The 17,474-nt window shown below is 45.1% G+C and overlaps 4 protein-coding genes and 1 long non-coding RNA gene across 10 annotated transcripts; 2 read left to right on the top strand and 3 right to left on the bottom strand.

The window, feature by feature from the left end:
* Positions 1–63: 63 nt before the first annotated feature.
* On the top strand, positions 64–6,829 carry ninaC (STKc_myosinIII_N_like and MYSc_Myo21 domain-containing protein ninaC). 2 transcript variants are annotated; one of them, XM_001356358.4, is made up of 14 exons: positions 64–220; positions 681–1,007; positions 1,076–1,939; positions 2,005–2,942; positions 3,011–3,303; positions 3,363–3,634; positions 3,693–3,979; positions 4,038–4,187; positions 4,249–4,346; positions 4,417–4,470; positions 5,128–5,315; positions 5,388–5,803; positions 5,925–6,195; positions 6,257–6,637. In XM_001356358.4, the coding sequence occupies exons 2-14, from the start codon at positions 723–725 to the stop codon at positions 6,635–6,637; spliced, it is 4,497 nt and encodes a 1,498-aa protein (XP_001356394.2). In that variant the 5' UTR covers positions 64–220; positions 681–722. The 2 variants fall into 2 exon arrangements, with proteins under 2 accessions (XP_001356394.2, XP_033236933.1); XM_033381042.1 differs by lacking the exon at positions 64–220 and having other exon boundaries at positions 723–1,007; positions 6,257–6,829.
* Positions 6,830–6,876: 47 nt separating this feature from the next.
* Positions 6,877–9,756, bottom strand: LOC4817042 (MTOR-associated protein MEAK7). The gene is made up of 7 exons (XM_001356357.4): positions 9,518–9,756; positions 8,633–8,857; positions 8,254–8,569; positions 7,817–8,190; positions 7,634–7,740; positions 7,476–7,572; positions 6,877–7,409 (listed from the first exon to the last, which is right to left on the bottom strand). Exons 1-7 carry the CDS (start codon positions 9,644–9,646, stop codon positions 7,305–7,307), a joined length of 1,353 nt encoding a protein of 450 aa, XP_001356393.1. The 5' UTR covers positions 9,647–9,756; the 3' UTR covers positions 6,877–7,304.
* A 419-nt stretch (positions 9,757–10,175) lies between these two features.
* LOC4816788 (inactive pancreatic lipase-related protein 1) lies at positions 10,176–13,378 on the bottom strand. Its single transcript, XM_015180291.2, has 6 exons — positions 13,241–13,378; positions 11,542–11,721; positions 11,404–11,470; positions 10,938–11,345; positions 10,501–10,878; positions 10,176–10,423 (listed from the first exon to the last, which is right to left on the bottom strand). The coding sequence occupies exons 2-6, from the start codon at positions 11,567–11,569 to the stop codon at positions 10,276–10,278; spliced, it is 1,029 nt and encodes a 342-aa protein (XP_015035777.1). The 5' UTR covers positions 11,570–11,721; positions 13,241–13,378; the 3' UTR covers positions 10,176–10,275.
* Positions 13,313–13,943, top strand: LOC117184267 (uncharacterized). The gene is made up of 2 exons (XR_004469577.1): positions 13,313–13,446; positions 13,710–13,943. It is a non-coding gene; the product is annotated as an uncharacterized lncRNA (long non-coding RNA).
* Positions 13,669–17,460, bottom strand: Pp2A-29B (Protein phosphatase PP2A regulatory subunit A). 5 transcript variants are annotated; one of them, XM_002132494.3, is made up of 8 exons: positions 17,140–17,460; positions 16,680–16,833; positions 16,203–16,621; positions 16,062–16,136; positions 15,232–15,997; positions 14,902–15,174; positions 14,404–14,598; positions 13,669–14,045 (listed from the first exon to the last, which is right to left on the bottom strand). In XM_002132494.3, exons 1-8 carry the CDS (start codon positions 17,221–17,223, stop codon positions 14,017–14,019), a joined length of 1,995 nt encoding a protein of 664 aa, XP_002132530.3. In that variant the 5' UTR covers positions 17,224–17,460; the 3' UTR covers positions 13,669–14,016. The 5 variants fall into 5 exon arrangements, with proteins under 5 accessions (XP_002132530.3, XP_015035774.1, XP_015035773.1 ...); XM_015180288.2 differs by lacking the exon at positions 14,404–14,598 and adding an exon at positions 14,091–14,133 and having other exon boundaries at positions 13,674–14,016; positions 17,140–17,459; XM_015180287.2 differs by lacking the exon at positions 14,404–14,598 and having other exon boundaries at positions 13,674–14,133; positions 17,140–17,459.
* Positions 17,461–17,474: the final 14 nt, after the last annotated feature.

Genomic DNA, 17,474 nt, shown 5'->3' with positions numbered 1-17,474 from the left:
TTGCCCACCACCGTACCGTGTTGGCTGTGGCTACTGCCCATTGATATTGAGGGGCTTCCTTCCTTGGGCTGGGAAGAGACCCCTAGTAAAAAACCAACGATTGCATTTGGCCAGCCTTTAGTTGGCTAACGGCAGCGATACGTGCTGCATGCGTGCGGTCGGTTCGGAAATCAAATTGGAAACCATCATCAAAGTTCTGGAAACACTGGCAAAATCAAAGGTCTGTCCTAAAGGATCAAGGATTATGTGATGAGTGTTGAAAAGTTGAAAAGTATTGAAAATGTTCTCTTAGAGAGAGTCGTTTGATGAAGTTAAACATTAACTAATTCCAAGTGAAGTGAAACGAAGAAGGACTCGAGGACATCTTAACAAAAACTCTTCAATTTTAGTTCCTCTCTCATTTAAGGTCCTTCTCCTTTATAACAAGATTTTTGGTATCCTTTGGACACAGTTCTTGTAGCTCCAATTAAAGTGGAAGTCCTTAAGTCCAAACCATCAGATGTCATTTCGAATTCCTTTCTCTACAGATACCTTCAAACCCATTAACAAACCCTTTTCCAACCCAGTTCATTCTTCAGTTCTTTCGCAACCGAACGAAGCCCTGACAATGCAGACACGGAACCCCAAAACCTAATCTCTTTATGTACCTCCAAAGAATAAACCAATTAACACACCCACAGAATACTTCTGCAACAATTTAAAGAACTGATAGGACAGTCAGGATGTATTTACCGTATTCGCAATTGCCGGATCCAACCGATAAGTTCGAGATCTATGAAGAAATAGCCCAGGGTGTCAATGCCAAAGTATTTCGGGCCAAGGAATTGGAGACCGATCGTCTGGTGGCATTAAAGATACAGCACTACGATGAAGAGCATCAGGTGTCCATCGAGGAGGAGTATCGTACTCTGCGCGACTATTGTGCCCACCCCAATCTCCCGGAGTTCTATGGCGTGTACAAGCTATCGAAGCCGAATGGTCCTGATGAGATTTGGTTCGTTTTGGAGGTAAGTCCGGCATAAGAAAACTGAACAAATCAAAACTCAAAAATCCCTACTAAATATGATCCTTACAGTACTGTTCTGGAGGAACAGCCGTAGATATGGTTAATAAGCTCCTCAAACTGGACCGTAGGATGAGAGAGGAGCACATCGCCTACATCATCCGGGAGACGTGTCGGGCAGCCATCGAGCTGAATCGCAATCATGTCCTGCATCGGGACATCCGTGGCGACAACATTTTGCTCACGAAAAATGGACGGGTGAAGCTCTGCGACTTCGGTCTGTCCCGTCAAGTGGATTCGACTTTGGGGAAGCGAGGCACCTGCATTGGTTCGCCGTGTTGGATGGCCCCCGAAGTGGTGGCTGCCATGGAGTCCCGCGAGCCCGATATCACCGTTCGGGCAGATGTCTGGGCCCTGGGTATCACCACCATTGAGTTGGCCGATGGAAAGCCCCCGTTTGCTGACATGCATCCCACTCGAGCCATGTTCCAGATCGTGCGGAATCCACCGCCGACACTGATGCGACCCACGAATTGGTCCCAGCAGATCAATGACTTTATTGCCGAGTGTCTGGAGAAGAGTGCCGAGAATCGCCCCATGATGGTCGAGATGGTAGAGCATCCATTCCTCACGGAGCTCATTGAGAACGAGCAGGAGATGCAGTCGGATCTTGCAGAGATGCTGGAGCTTTCGCGGGATGTGAAGAGCCTGTACAAGGAGCCGGAACTATTTGTGGATCGCGGCTATATCAAGCGCTTCGATGGGAAGCCGGAACGCATGTATCCTGAAGATTTGGCAGCCCTGGAAAACCCCGTGGATGAGAGCATCATTGATTCGCTGCTAAATCGCATGATGACTGGTGAATCCTATAGTTTTATTGGAGATATCCTGCTGTCCCTGAATTCGAATGAGATCCAAAGCGAATTCCCTCCGGAGGTGAGTGCAATCTCATATCTCCTATATTTCACCTTCAAATTCTATGAATTCTGTGACCTCTGCAGTTCCATGCCAAATACCGATTCAAGTCTCGCTCGGAGAACCAACCCCATATCTTCTCCGTGGCCGATATTGCCTACCAGGATATGCTCCATCATCGCGAGCCCCAGCACATTGTCCTTTCTGGGGAGAGCTACTCGGGCAAGTCGACCAACGCCCGTCTGCTGATCAAGCATCTGTGCTATCTTGGGGCTGGCAATCGGGGTGCCACTGGGCGCGTGGAGACCTCCATTAAGGCCATCCTGATGATGGTCAATGCCGGCACTCCCGTCAACAATGACTCCACCCGCTGTGTCCTGCAGTATTGTCTGACTTTCGGCAAGACCGGAAAGATGAGTGGAGCGGTATTCAATATGTATATGCTGGAGAAGCTGCGAGTGGCCACGTGTGACGGCACCCAGCACAATTTCCACATTTTCTACTATTTCTATGACTTCATCAACCAGCAGAATCAGCTGAAGGACTACAATTTGAAAGCGGACCGCAACTATCGCTATCTCCGCGTGCCACCAGATGCTCCCCCAACCAAGATCAAGTATCGTCGCGACGATCCCGAGGGTAATGTGGAGCACTACCGTGAGTTCGAGAACATTCTCAGGGATCTGGACTTTAACCACAAGCAGCTGGAGACTGTGCGAAAGGTGCTGGCTGCCATCTTAAACATTGGAAACATTCGCTTCCGACAGTCCGGCAAGTACGCCGAAGTCGAGAACACGGATATAGTATCGCGTATTGCCGAGCTCTTGAGGGTGGATGAGAAGAAATTCATGTGGTCCTTAACAAACTTCATAATGGTCAAGGGAGGTGTGGCCGAAAGACGGCAGTACACCGCAGAGGAGGCTCGCGATGCACGCGATGCTGTGGCCAGCACCATCTACTCCCGATTTGTGGACTTTATTATCAACAGGATTAACATGAACATGTCGTTTCCAAGAGCTGTCTTGTAAGTCATACAGAACCCATAATTAACCCCCCAATACGAATAAAACTTGATCGAACCTCTTTCCCTAGTGGCGACACAAACGCCATCATTATCCATGATATGTTCGGCTTTGAGTGCTTCAATCGGAATGGCATGGAGCAGCTAATGATCAACACTCTGAACGAACAGATGCAATATCACTACAACCAACGCATTTTCATTAGCGAAATGCTCGAAATGGAGGCCGAGGATATAGACACCATTAACTTGAACTTCTACGATAACAAGACCGCTTTGGATAATCTGCTAACCAAGCCAGATGGTCTCTTCTACATCATTGATGATGCCTCACGCTCCTGCCAGGATCAGGACTTGATTATGGGTGAGTCCCCACGAGGTATTTTCGTTACTTATACATGTAAGCTCTGAATTTCTGAATAGATCGCGTTTCGGAGAAACACAGCCAGTTTGTGAAGAAGCACACTGCCACTGAGATATCCGTTGCTCATTATACGGGCCGCATCATCTATGATACTCGCTCCTTCACGGACATCAACCGCGACTTTGTCCCCCCGGAAATGATTGAGACGTTCCGCTCTTCGCTGGACGAGAGCATAATGCTCATGTTCACCAATCAACTGACGAAGGCTGGCAATCTGACAATGCCTTTTGAGGCTGTCCAGCATAAGGATGAAACTGAACGCAGGTCCTACGTGAGTCTTAAGCCCTGCAAACTTCAGTCCTTAAGGTCTATAAATCCCTCTCAATTAGGCCCTCAACACTTTGAGTGCTGGATGCATCTCCCAGGTCAACAATTTACGTACTCTGTCGGCCAATTTCCGCTTCACCTGCCTGACTCTGCTCAAAATGCTAAGCCAAAATGCCAGTCTCGGCGTGCACTTCGTCCGTTGCATACGAGCTGATTTGGAGTACAAGCCGCGTGCGTTCCACTCGGACGTGGTGCAGCAACAGATGAAGGCTCTGGGTGTCCTGGACACGGTCATTGCCCGGCAAAAGGGCTACAGCTCTCGACTGGGCTTCGATGAGTTCCTCAGACGGTGAGTAGAACCCTGAGTAGCTCTTCACTTACTTGATTCTATGATGTATCCCTTTTAGCTATCAATTCCTAGCCTTTGACTTTGACGAGCCTGTGGAAATGACAAAAGAGAATTGTCGTCTCTTATTTTTACGTCTCAAGATGGAGGGTTGGGCCTTGGGCAAGTCCAAAGTCTTTTTGCGCTACTACAACGATGAGTTCTTAGCCAGGTAGGATCCTAACCTAAATCGTTACTCTGAGACATCTTTTAATCCTTGAAACGATCCTCAGAAATTACGAGCTTCAAGTGAAGAAAGTCATCAAAGTGCAGTCCATGATGCGGGCACTTTTAGCCCGAAAACGTGTCAAAGGTGGCAAGGTCTTTAAATGTAAGTTTTCGTCAAAAACTTCCTTGAAAACTTCCCTTAAAAAACCTAATCATATCTCTCCCTTAAATAGTGGGCAAAAAGGGTCAGGAGCATTCCGATTTGGCGGCTGCCAAAATACAAAAAGGTAAAAAAACTCAAGTTGATAAACTTAAGGAATTCGATGAGGAGCATATCGACATAAGTGAGACGCCATCGGAGGCCGAGGAAATGTTCCTCGAGACGCGCATGGACGAGGCTCTGGCGGCAGTGCGAATATCAAAAATAGAGCAGGCATCGGCCGAAGAAGAGAATCCATAATAAGTACTACATATATACACGTACTCGTACTCGTACTCGTACTCGTACCATTATATCACTATATTCGTATCGAAGTGTAGCACTCGATCAATAATACTACTACACATACTACTCGTACTACTACCAATAAAATCTCAAACTAAAAAGAAATAACAAAAGTAATCAAGAATATACGTAGAAGTTCGAACTGGTGGTGGTAGATGGTGTTCGGTGGTCTCTCTACCGCAATACCTAAGCCGCTTAGTGGTGTCGTATGCTGCCACCCCATTCCGTGCCTGATGCAACCAATCGGCTTAAAGGTTTCTTTCTCCGAGACATAACACTTAGCAGCGACGCCGCGCCATGCCACGTAGAGATGAATTATAAGTGCTGCATAGAAAAGAAATGAAAATTTAATTAAATTAAGGTGACTTCTCCCTCTGACCCTCTTTTGTTGCTGTTGTTGTTTAATGGGTTACTCTGTTTGTTCTGTGTATTCCTACAGCGTATCGCGGGTTCCGTGACCGGGTCCGTCTGCCGCCGCTGGTCAATGAGAAGACGGGCCAACGGAACGAGAACACCGCCGACTTTATTCGACCCTATGCCAAGAAATGGCGAGAGAAGTCCATCTTTCAGGTCCTGCTGCACTACAGAGCGGCCCGCTTCCAGGACTTTGTCAATCTCTCACAACAGGTAATGATCTGATCTACTTATTCCCCAACTATTGATCGATAGATTATCCTTGTTTATCCTTTTGCCTTTTAGGTACATATTTACAACCAACGGATGGTCGGTGGGCTGAACAAATGCACCCGGTCGGTGCCCTTCGAGCGCATTAATATGCGGGAGGTAAACTCCTCGCAGCTGGGACCCCTTCCTGTTCCGATGAAGAAGATGCCATTCCGCCTGGATCAGATACCCTTCTATGACACACAGTACATGGTGGATCCGGCCAATTCTATATCTCGTCAAACGTTTCCCAATCAGTTGCTGGTGCAAAATCTGGAAGATGATGAAGCCTGGGATAGTCCTCTACAGCGCAATCCTTCGATGACTTCGTGTGCCATGACCTACAATGCTTATAAGAAAGAACAGGCTTGCCAGACCAATTGGGATCGTATGGGCGAAAGCGATAATATATACAATCAGGGGTTCTTTAGAGATCCACAGCAGTTAAGAAGGTAAGATTCCGATATATACCACGTACCACATCTTGTTATGTCCGTCTGTCCGTTGATTTAAAAATCATTTAAGCAATTAGAGACGGCATTTTAAGCACCTATGTGTTCTCGTTTTTTTTAGAAACCAAGTGCAACAAAACATGAATGCTTACAACAATGCCTATAACAACTACAACAGCAGCAGCAATCCCAACTGGGGCCGCTCAGGATCCCGTCGTAATTCCCTCAAGGGCTACGCGGCGCCACCGCCGCCGCCACCGATGCCTTCATCCAACAACTACTATCGAAATAATCCCAGTCAACAGCCTCAAAGGAACTATCAGCAACGCTCCTCGTATCCACCTTCAGATCCCATAAGAGAGCTCCAGAACATGGCACGCAACGACGGAGACGTAAGTGTGTCCCACACTTATATTATCTTTGACTTAAACTCCACGCATATGCCCTTTGCAGAACTCCGAGGATCCTCCATTCAACTTCAAGGCCATGCTGCGCAAGACAAACTATCCAAGGGGCTCAGAGACCAGCACCTATGACTTTAACAATCGCCGGGGGTCGGACGCCGGGGATCAGCAGCACACATTCCAGGCACCCAAACTACGCTCCACTGGACGCCGCTTCGAAGATGAGGGGGGCTATAAAACCTCGGCGGGCAACTATGGGGCAGCCCGCAACTTTGGCCAGCAGCGGGCTCCTCCTTTGAACCAGAGCTCCTCCAGTGTGGGTCGCAGCTTTGAGAACAGCAATGCAAGGTCCTTCGAGCAGGCGGGCTCCTATGTTGAAGAGGAGATTGCACCAGGAGTGACCCTATCCGGATATGCGGTGGACATATAAACATAGTACTACTTCAAGAACCAGCTCCAAGTCCCACCAGATAGCAGATATGCACACTTTACACATTGAGTGGAGTGCTCTCACAGTGGATTTCATGTAGAACTTAAATGTAACTTAAAACATAACTAAAACATAGTTTTCTTAACATTGTTAACTCCCAAGAGTATCCCTTGGTATGTGTCTTAATGGTTTAATACCATTTTTGTCCATTTTGTCCAAAATATATTCTAGTTTGAAGGTTTTTAGCAATAAATTGAATTCAGCAAACACATTTGCATTTTATTGACGCAGGATAAAAGAATAATTCGACAAACTAACATTGCTTATGAATTTTTGTTGTAAATGATTTCGTATTCTCACTTTTAAGGTCTAAAACGCAACAACAATACTCTCAGTATTACATACATAAACTATATCCATTATACATTGTATATATAGCTAAACAAAACGTTTATAGGAATGGATTGAACAAATACTCTTTTGTTCGCAGGACTCTTTTGTTTTGTGTGATCGATTTTTGTTTTTTTTTTTTTTTGATAGGGGACATTCGATAATGCTAAAGTAAATTGAATTAAAAATTTTAACATCACACCCAAAACGGGCATGGTCTCATAAATTCTTGAACATGATAAAACCAAGCTTGGATTTGGATAATTTTCAGATAATATCAATCATCCATACCGGGTTCACGTAGACCATCTGAATGCATTGTCTTGCCGGCAATTTCCAGCATAGCACGATCTTCCAGATTGCTATCTAAGATTGAGCGTTTCTGTAAAGGATTCACCATATATCAATCATTAGTTCAGATAATATTTGAGTATTTCATATGACTAACCTGACCATCACCGCCTCCTTCTCCATCCTCGCCTTTGACGGGTAAATCGCCCACGGCCCATACCTCCATATTGCGTATTTTAAATTGCTTTCGTTTGCTTTAAATACAAGAGTATTTGGTGATTTATAGACACTCTCCTTATTACGGTATATCCTTACCTCAACTGCACATAATCTCGATATGTGGAACAGCTTTCCACACTTTGTCCATCGCCAAACATGCAGTCAATCCACAGTCCCCAGAATTCGAACTGTCCACCCATTCCCTGCTCACGCAAAAAAAACACAAAAAAACCGGTAATTAGAAGGGCAATCAATCAATTATATATAGGCATGACTCACCAAGCCATTGGGCATTGTCTGCTGATTCAAATTCAGATACTGATAATGATCATTGTACCCAGTGGCCGAAAAGCACCGCATGGCGGGGCTTAATGTAAAAAGCAATGAGCTATCGTCGCCACAGAATTGTGGCTTCAGAGACCAAGATTGGGACGCATAGCCCCCAAAGATGTATTGATCCTCGTCTTCGATGAAAAACAACGTGGGTCCCTGGTCGACGATTTTCCCCAGCATGGTGGAAAAGCTCTCGCCATGGATTTTCGATGAGAATAGAAAACGCCATTTGTGGCGCAGCTCGCGGGTTAATTGAGCGTTAATGTACAAGACGTGCGGCAGTTCGATGATGGGGCGATACTGACTATGGGCAGGGGCATCTACAAATTGGGAGAATAATTAAAGTTAAAGAGATAACAGGAGGATTTTTCGTGTTGCCATACCACATAGCTCTGGGAGAATAGGAATTTCCACTTCCTTGATAATATGACGCTTGCTGCCGCCATGACGAGAATACAGTTGAACGAAAACCTCACGCCACATCAGCAGGAACTGCGGTGTGACATGCAGCCAACGTTCCAGTGCTTCACTATGCATACTATGCTCGAGCTCTTTGCCCATATTCCTCATCAGACCCTTCGCTAGAGAGCAAGCTGAACGCTCTGTGGTAAGGAAGCCCAGATCCTGCCAGTCCTTGATGCTGGAACCCTTTGCAGTGGTCTCCAAATGCACGTAGCTCTTTATAACCGAGTACAAATACTGAAAGAAGAATCAAGAGTTTACATAGTTCGAGCTCTATTGAGTTTCCAATTCAGTTCTTACCTGCTCCAATTGCTTGACATTGAAGGTGTCGGCTCCATTTCGTGCCAGTGAGCATAACAACATGTGCATTTTCTGATCCATGGTACCACGCTCCATGATGTAGTAGGGTTCGGCGAACTTTTTCAGCGGTATATTGACGGTTTGCTGGCCGGGCTTCGTCGGTATAAACAAAAACTGAGCCGTACTCTCGGCCAATGATCGTTCGATGGTCTGAGACCATGTTTCCTGTTTTCATAATAAACAATATTCATGAATAACCACTATAAACAAAGGAAGTGCGCATTGGGGATACTCTTTATAAACATAATTTTAGTGCTGCTGTCAGCACATTCTTTCAAGGTCTGAGAAACGCTGAGTCGCCAAGTGCTTGAGCTCTCGCAAGAGAAGGGCAATTTTTGATTCTGTTGGGGCCCACGAAATGGGTTAATATTGTTTATTTTTAATTCAATTTTCATGCCGCCCTAATTGGGGGACCCCTTCCATCAAAATCACGATTAGTTCGTGATTCGTTAGCAAGCAAATTCAACAAAGCAAAAAGCAAACACACAGCACCGAGCGTCAAGCGCTCAGCAAACAAATTAGACAAATTATGAGGCTCGTTCACGTTCGGTTTGATAGTAGTGGAATTATCAATTGAAAACTGCTGATAAGCACTAACCGCACACATTTTCCTTTGTCATGCAGCGGGGCAGGTGGTGCATCCTCATGACTCCGAGGCTCAAAAGAAGTGCACTCTGCTTGAAAACCTTGACCCTTTGACCGTGACCACAGCTGCAGCATGCAGTTCCGCATCTGCTTCGAATTTACATTGATTTTTTTGACCCCGGACACGTGTCACACGGCACACAAACACACATTGATCATATAGTATATCCTTCAACTTACAACAAGTCGGTCTGATGTCAGCCTCTCCAGGGCGCCGCCAGATGCATTCTTGTAAGCAGACTCCAGCATCCGCATCTCCTCGGAGGTGTACATATTGTCCGACTCCCGTTTACCGCTCGCATTACCCATGGCGAAGGCGATTCAATTTCCAAATTAACTCGTTTAGCAGCTGCTGCTATTTATTGCGTTGGCGATCGGGCGATTTTTAGAAAACGAAAACAAACGCTAGCAGTGGGACCGCGGATTTATCGTTAAAATATACCTTCAAACCATCAGAAATATACCAAAATATACCGTCTCATGTTCAGAATATACCGTCAAAATATACCAATGAAAAAAATTTGTTTATTAATAAAAAAAACGTAACAAAACCCTTTTTTCTTTATTTGAGATCGTTATTTTCTTTTTTGCTTAGTCTTCATAATATTAAATAGTGTTTTCTTTTATATGAGATCTTAATAATGTAATACAATCGGTGGTGTGGAAACCCTCCTTGTCATGCAGTGTGACCGTATAAAATATAAAATAAAAAGAATATCTCACCACGAAAAAAGAGAGAAAATCCCACCACACTTATCGGAACTAAAATTGCAGTGCTGCAATAAATTTGAATTTTAAAACAAGTTCCAGAAATGATCTCTTTTCTTAGAAAACCCAGTTTTATGGTCAACAACAAAATTTAAGTATTTATTCTTGTGATGCGAAGAGTAGATTCCGATACATTTTATAAATGTAAAAGAATCCTTAAACAAACAGAATCAAACAGGTTTGATTGAGTGGCGCGGCTCGCACGAGTAGCCATGGGTATTTTCCAGAAGCTCCTTGGGATCCACATAAATTGTACCTTCCTTGCCCCTGGCAAAAGGTGTTTGTCCATTCGTTTGTAAGTAAAAGTTGCCTTGAATCCTGCAAAGCGATAAAAATAACAAAAATCAATGTTTTTTGTACTCCCTAGCAGCTCCATTATCTTCCGAGATTCTTACGATGTGGGACAGTGATGACCCATCACCACGGGGGGACAAGTTTCCACTGTTTTGTTTTGCTTGAAATCCGACCAGCTCCTACACGGCACGGCATCGAATCTTATCGGAAAGCGATCGGAGACGCTTTCGGCCCAGAACCACCAGCTACGCCGATGGCTAGACAGATCATTATCGCTGAGCATTTTGTAGTTCCGCTTGGGACAGCCGGGCTGTAGGCTATTGCCGCCATTGGGCCAGAAATCAGCCGTACCCGTGCTCGTAGGGGCGCCATAAAGCCAAGCATCTGTGTGTATCACATCCACGAATTCGGCATCATTGGAAGTTAAGTGTGCCCCCAAAGGATAGTACAATGGGAAGGCAGGATCCAGGGCGGAAATTCTAAAGTAAAACGGTTGAAATTTGTAAAAGATTTTTCATAGTTATATAAGTTACACTACCTTTTTATCTTTCGAACACCTTTGGTGCGTTTATATATCTCCCGACCGATATTTCCGGCTAGCTGGCCACCCATCGAGTGGCCGACTATATGCAATTTTTCAATATCCAATCCGTGGTCAAACATCTCTAGCAGGACCTTGGCCAGTTCGGGTGCCAGTTGCTTGGCATTCACCATGGCATCGAATATATAATTGCCATCGGCCAGCTCCCCCCAATCGAGGACAATCAAATTTGTGTCCTTGCGTTCCAGATATGCTTCGGCTATGACATGTATGCTCTCCACATCCGGATCTTCCAGATAGCCGTGCAAATAGAGTACGGTGTTCCTGCTCAAGTCCAAGTTCTCGTCCTCCAATAGACTCTTATGGTCTTTCAGATCATAGATATCGCTATCTGCCACCGTGGGTCTGTGGAATACAGACAGATAAAGCTATGCCTGACATATTTATCGCATACGTTACGTACCCGTAATAGAGTATAAACTTTGCCGTTGTCAGATCTGCCTTCGCGTTCTTGAGGCCACAGAGCAGCCCTGAAAACCAATTAATCGAAAGTTAAGCAAAGGAATTTTCCATTTTCCAAGACTCTCAGAAGAGCACTTACTGGATTTATTTTTAATGGCCTTGTGCATTGTGGTGTGGTGTGTCCATAAAATGATTGATTACGAAAGTACGTGTCCAAGTGGGTTATCCGGATATCCTCCGCTTACAGGCAGTGATTAACCAAGACTGAAGTGGCGGCCACTCGAAATGTTGCTAAAGCTCTGCCGTGGCGTGGCCGAAACTAAACCGCATTCGAATTGATAACTCTAATTAAATTTGAATCGTTTGGATAAGATAAAACGGCGGCTAATACAGTTATACGACACACTGCCATTGTGATTCATTCCTTTGCCGAAACGAAACACACACCAGTGGAAGCAAAGTCCTGTCCTGTCCTGTCTGATACCTTTGCCTGTTCATGCATCATTCATGTGGACATTACCTATTTATATACCCCTGGCAGAGGGTATTAGCTATAGAGTACTCATAAAAAAATATATTGCCCACAATTGAATGACCAGATCTAAATCCCATAATTTTACTGTAAAAGATGTTCAAAGGTATCTCAAATCTTAGCGAAAAAAATACTTTTAAAAAAATATAATATATTTTACCGACCTGGAACACAAAAAATGAGAAGATATAATGGCAGAAAAATCAGAGCTAATCTTGCACACACCTTCCGAGTGGAATAAGAGCACGACTCCATCGGATTCAATCATCCATATTATTTCATAAGAATTGTCTTAGCCAATCTTCAAATCTAATTAAATCAAGCCTTTCCTTTTTGATCTATCTCTTTCTAACGTACGCTTAAATTGCAGCTCTTTGAAGCGCAATACTGCTTTTGCATTCATTACAATTTGAATCGAGTAAACCGAATGCAAGAGATCGAAGTGCAACGTTGCACATGCGCCGTTTGAAATCGATCTCACAAGCGCCAAAGAAGACACGCTATGCTCGATCGTAATTCAGGGCTTGCTACCCATTAATTTCCACATAATGTTGGGTTCACTGTCGGCCTAATGGCTTGGATTACCTTAACCCCGAGGAGGCAGGCACAATGTGTATGAACAAACAATAATGCTTAAATATGCACACTCTTGGAAATTACAGCAATTCCACAACACACATTTCTACATAGTTTTATACAAATTTGTGTGTGTAGTTGTGTGACGAAATCAAAGCGCGACACGGCCCTCCAGCGCTCGAGCCATTGTAATTTGAGTACCGGTCTTTTATTTTCGTTTTGTTGTAAATGCGGCTTTATAAATAAAGAGCCACTTCAATTTAGATTGACGCTTATCGGGGGGAAATTAGCTCATTGATAGTACTGATACGTATGGTGAGGGGAGGGGCAGAGCGGAGCGCCAAGCTCGTTCCATGAAACACGCCACTTTAGGCACAGGCCACAAAAGTGTAATATTAAAAGTACAGCAGTATAGCAGATTTTTGACATATTCGCGTAATTAATGTACGACGAGGCGGCGGACTACGGACACTTGTTGCGCCGTCGGTAGATGGTTGGGGGATCGGTTGAGTGCACGAAAAGCGGACGCGGAGATTGCGACAGTAGTAGGAAATTGATTATAATGACCAGCTGGCGGAGGTGTCTATGTATTTACTATATATGTAGGCAGTGGATTGGTTCCACCCGATTAGCAAAACCAATTTGCGTGTGTTTTCTGCCTATTTGACTTTCCGTTCCGGGCAATATTCCAAGTCTCAACGATTAGATTGTCGATGCGAATGACACTTACGAAGGCACTCTGCGTGGTAAATTGCCAGTAAATATTTACAGACGCTATTCGTCTCTTCGCTTCGAATGGACGACTTTTGGACCGCGACGATTGCGAGAGCAGAGGGAGCGACCGAAACAGAAAAAGCGTCGAACCACGCCGTCGCAAAAGTTCGACTGATCTCTCGCCAAAACAAAACCTGAAAACAGACAAAAACTATCGCACAGGTACGACTATGATATCACTTTCAAAACTATCGATATCGGACGGGCGCTAATTGTTTTTAAATGGTTTCTTACGAGTGTGTGGAAGGTTTCAATTAAAAGCTTTTAAAGCGGATACAAAGCATATCTGCAGAGTTTTCTATCTAGTATACAACTTTTTAAGATCTGTCCATGCGGACTCTAAACGCTAATTAATTAATGTCTTAAATTTTCGTACTGTTTTACTACAATTTGTGTGTTTATTTTATTTTTTATTTTGCATTCAGATGCGCTCAAATGTTTCAACTCTACAATGCGTTTTAATAATGATCTTTATGCTTATGTGGTAAGGTTGTTTATCATATAATATAAGTATGTAATTAATTTTGTTTTCTGTGTTGCGATTTTTGTGGCTCTTCCTCCCATGCTGGCATTGACGGCTCCTCTCCGCTCTGCGATTATCCGACGATTCCTCCTCCTCCTCCATGAACTGCAAAACTCAACCTCAATTCGATTCGATTCGAACTTCTCCTCCATCGCCAGCCAGCATCTGCTGCAGGCGTTAAACACCTCCTCGCGGGGGATGGGGATCCACTACAAGTTTCCATTTTTAAGTGTGGTTGCTACATATAATATGTGTGTGTTTGTTGCCGGCGTTAAATACATACAGTTTAAAAATAGAATAAAAAAGATGCAAGAAGATTGATTACGCTGTAACCAAACGAAAATCAAAACAAAAGTACACAAAACAACACGACAGCCACGTGGATGAAATACCGGGAAAGAGACAAGAAAAACGCATATATGGTTCAACATTAGTGTTAAATTCATGAATTTTTGAAATTAAATTTTAATTTAGCAAACAATTTTACTCGTGTAATCATTGGGAAAAAACACGGTGGTAGGGATGTTAAGAACGGCTTCACTGGCATTGGCATTGGTAGACACATTTCTTGATTGTTTGGCTACTCATCCTCTAACATTCCAATTCAATTCTCGACTCGCGATCCTGGTTGATCAATGCTCCATCATCTCCTCCTCCTAAAATGCCAACATCGGTAGGGCCCGTCGTCAATGTCGCCGGGGCTTCCACAATAAGCTTCGAGTCCATGGCCGCTTCAATTTTAGCACCCATGCACGGCGGCACCGCCGTTCTAAACACATTCAATTCCATTTCTAATGACAATGGATAGCAGTTTTAGATAAAGCTTCAGACGGACAATGTTTTTCTTGATAGATGTACGAGTTTTGGATATTCGCCGGGAATTGAACGCCAGAGACCAATTTTTATATTGTTTTTTTTTTAAAACGCTCGAAACTTAGTCTCCAAAACTCTTGATATGATCTTGACTTGCATAGTTTTGGTTCATCTGATGGATAGTAGGCATAATTAGGAGGGAGGTTCTCATAAGGCAGCAGTTCAATCCTCAATGCTGTACACCCATTTTCTCACTACAGGACTCTCGGGGTGGGGCTTACCTGCTGCTATTCCGGCTATAGCCTGCGCAGCAAAATGCTTAACATCAACATCGGAATCCACATTTAGTTTGTCGAGTGTGGGCTTGACTTGGGCATCGATGACGCTGGCCTCCAGGAAGGGGGAAATCTTCTGCAATGTCTTTGCCACATTGAAGCGTACATTGGCCACCGGATCGGCGGCAAGCAACAGGACTGTGGGCAGCAACAGTTTGGTGGTGATATCCGTGCCGCAAACCTCAGCCAAAACATTCAGGCAGAACAAACAGGTCATTCCTTAAAGGAAAAATATTTAAGATATCTGTAGATTCCCACTGCTTCCCCCACACTCACTGTGCAAATAGTTCTTGTTGCGTGACATGACCAGGATCATGGGGATGATGGCCTGTTCGGCCCAGGGGGCACCGAACTGCTCCACAAGCTTCTTCATGTTAAGAGTGGCCGCCTCGCGAATGGCATAGACATGGTCGTTCAACCAGCCCATGCAGAGGCCACGCAGCTTCTGATCGAAGAACTCCTGCCCCAATTGACCGGCCAGGGCGGGCATGTACTCAATGATGGCCAACCGAACGCGCCACTTGGAATCCTCGGCCAGCTCGACAATGGCGGGCAGAAGGGACTGCGATAGCTGCTGAATGCCGATGACATCGTTGACGCAGTCCAGGTTCGAGATGATATTGAGACGCACTTCGGGGCACTCGTCCTTGAGCTGGATTAGGAAAAGGGGCAGCAGCTGTTCGACGGTCTGATAGGCGCCCAGCATTGGACTCAAACCCATAATGACCGAGGCCAGAGCCGACTTGACATGTGGATTCGGATCGGAGACCAAATCGCGGACATACGGTAAGATGGAGCTCAAGATGATTTGAACCTGATTGGCCTTGTCCAGATTGGCGCAAAAGTCCTTGACTTTGGTGGCCACGGCAGCGCGCACCTCGGCCTCGGCATCCTTAAGCAAGTACTGGAATGCCGAGACCAAATCCACGCGAGTGATTTCCGGTCCCACAGCCTTTTGCAAATCAACAAACTTCTCGGCCACCATATAGCGGACGCGCCACGACGAATCGTTGGAACACTGACGCAGTGTGGGAAGAACCAGCTATACAAATGCATTGGAGTTAATTCAGAAACCATTGCCAACTGTTGCCACTAATTCGACTTACGTGCTCGACATCATCCTGGGGCAGCAGCTGGGCAATACTAACGCAAGCCTCCACAGCCAGCAGACGAACAGAGTCCTGAAGGAGGGATGGGATGATAATGATCAATTTCTTCTACTATCTATAAATGTGTTGCAGACGCACCTGATCGTCCTGTGCCAATTGGACAAAGTTTGGTATCAAGTCAGACTTAAGATATTCCGTCTCCACGACTTTGGCAAATTCGCCCAGCTTGTTGGCCGCTGCACGCCGTACCATTGGGGTCTCATCCTGGCAGAGCTTACGGAAATTGGCACGCAGCTCCGCCTTGACAGGCTGTGTGACGCGTGGATAGCAGACCGAGAAGAGGCCGCAGGCGGAGGTGCGGGAGGTGAACCAGTCACCAGAGACGAGACGCTGCAGCGTTGGCACCACATGAATCTCCAGATCCTGGGCACTGTGCTCGGCCGCCACCGTGCGCAGAGATTCAACAGCCTTGTCTCGCACCACAGTCTCCTCGACAGTCGCCAAACTCTCGAGGGGTGGTATTAAATACATGGCAAATTCGGGACCGCCAACAAGGCCTATCAGCAGAAGTATTAATAGAACACAAATTGTTGGGTAAATTTGCCATTTGCTTACTTGTAAAGTTTCCCAGTTGGTCGGCCAGTGCCAAAAGAACCTCATCCTCATCGTATATGGTCTCGGTTAGGAACGGTATCAGCTCGGAACGTGTGCGCTCTTCGCCCAAGGCCAAAGCAATAGTCGACAGCTTCTTTATGGAGTTGAGGCGCAGCTGCGAAAATCACGGGTTGGGTTGGGGGTGAAATAGGGGAATTTCATTTAGTTGCTCATTAAAAAAGTACACAAAAATACTCGGTGAAAATGCGAGCGACACGCACACATACACATGCAAGGGCACAAGGCACGGCATACACCCACACACATTTCTATGCATACAAATGACGCATTTTTTTGCACAAACACACACACACGGTGAGCAGGACACAGCCATGCCTCTCCCTGTGGCTTTTTATTGGAACGCTAACTTAAGTTTGTGGATTTTCGAGACATGCAATAGTTTTTGCACACTGTTACTAACCTGCACATCCTCGTTTTTTAACTCGTCAATTAATACCGCAATGGGATAAAGAGAATCGTCGACTGATTTGTCGCTTGCTGCCATTTTTTCTTCTCACACACACGCACTGAAAATCGGTTTTTCTATTCTGCAAGTAACCAACTTGATTTAGCTGCCTTGCCGCTAACAAAGTGCAATGTATTGGGTAATAAGTTAATTCCGCTAGCTTGTTGAGTTTGTATTCTCAATTTTCCACATATGTTACAAAATATTCTTCGATTAGAAAATGCGACGACGTTTGCTGCAAATTTTTTCTAGAAGTGTGACCGTCAGAAATATACGGTCTGACCCCCAGA

The sequence above is a fragment of the Drosophila pseudoobscura genome, chromosome 4 (genome assembly GCF_009870125.1).
Source record: "Drosophila pseudoobscura strain MV-25-SWS-2005 chromosome 4, UCI_Dpse_MV25, whole genome shotgun sequence".
NCBI classification, from domain to species: Eukaryota; Metazoa; Arthropoda; class Insecta; order Diptera; family Drosophilidae; genus Drosophila; species Drosophila pseudoobscura.
The sequence above is the reverse complement of the archived record's forward strand: the minus strand, read 5'-3'. Positions and strand labels throughout refer to the sequence as shown.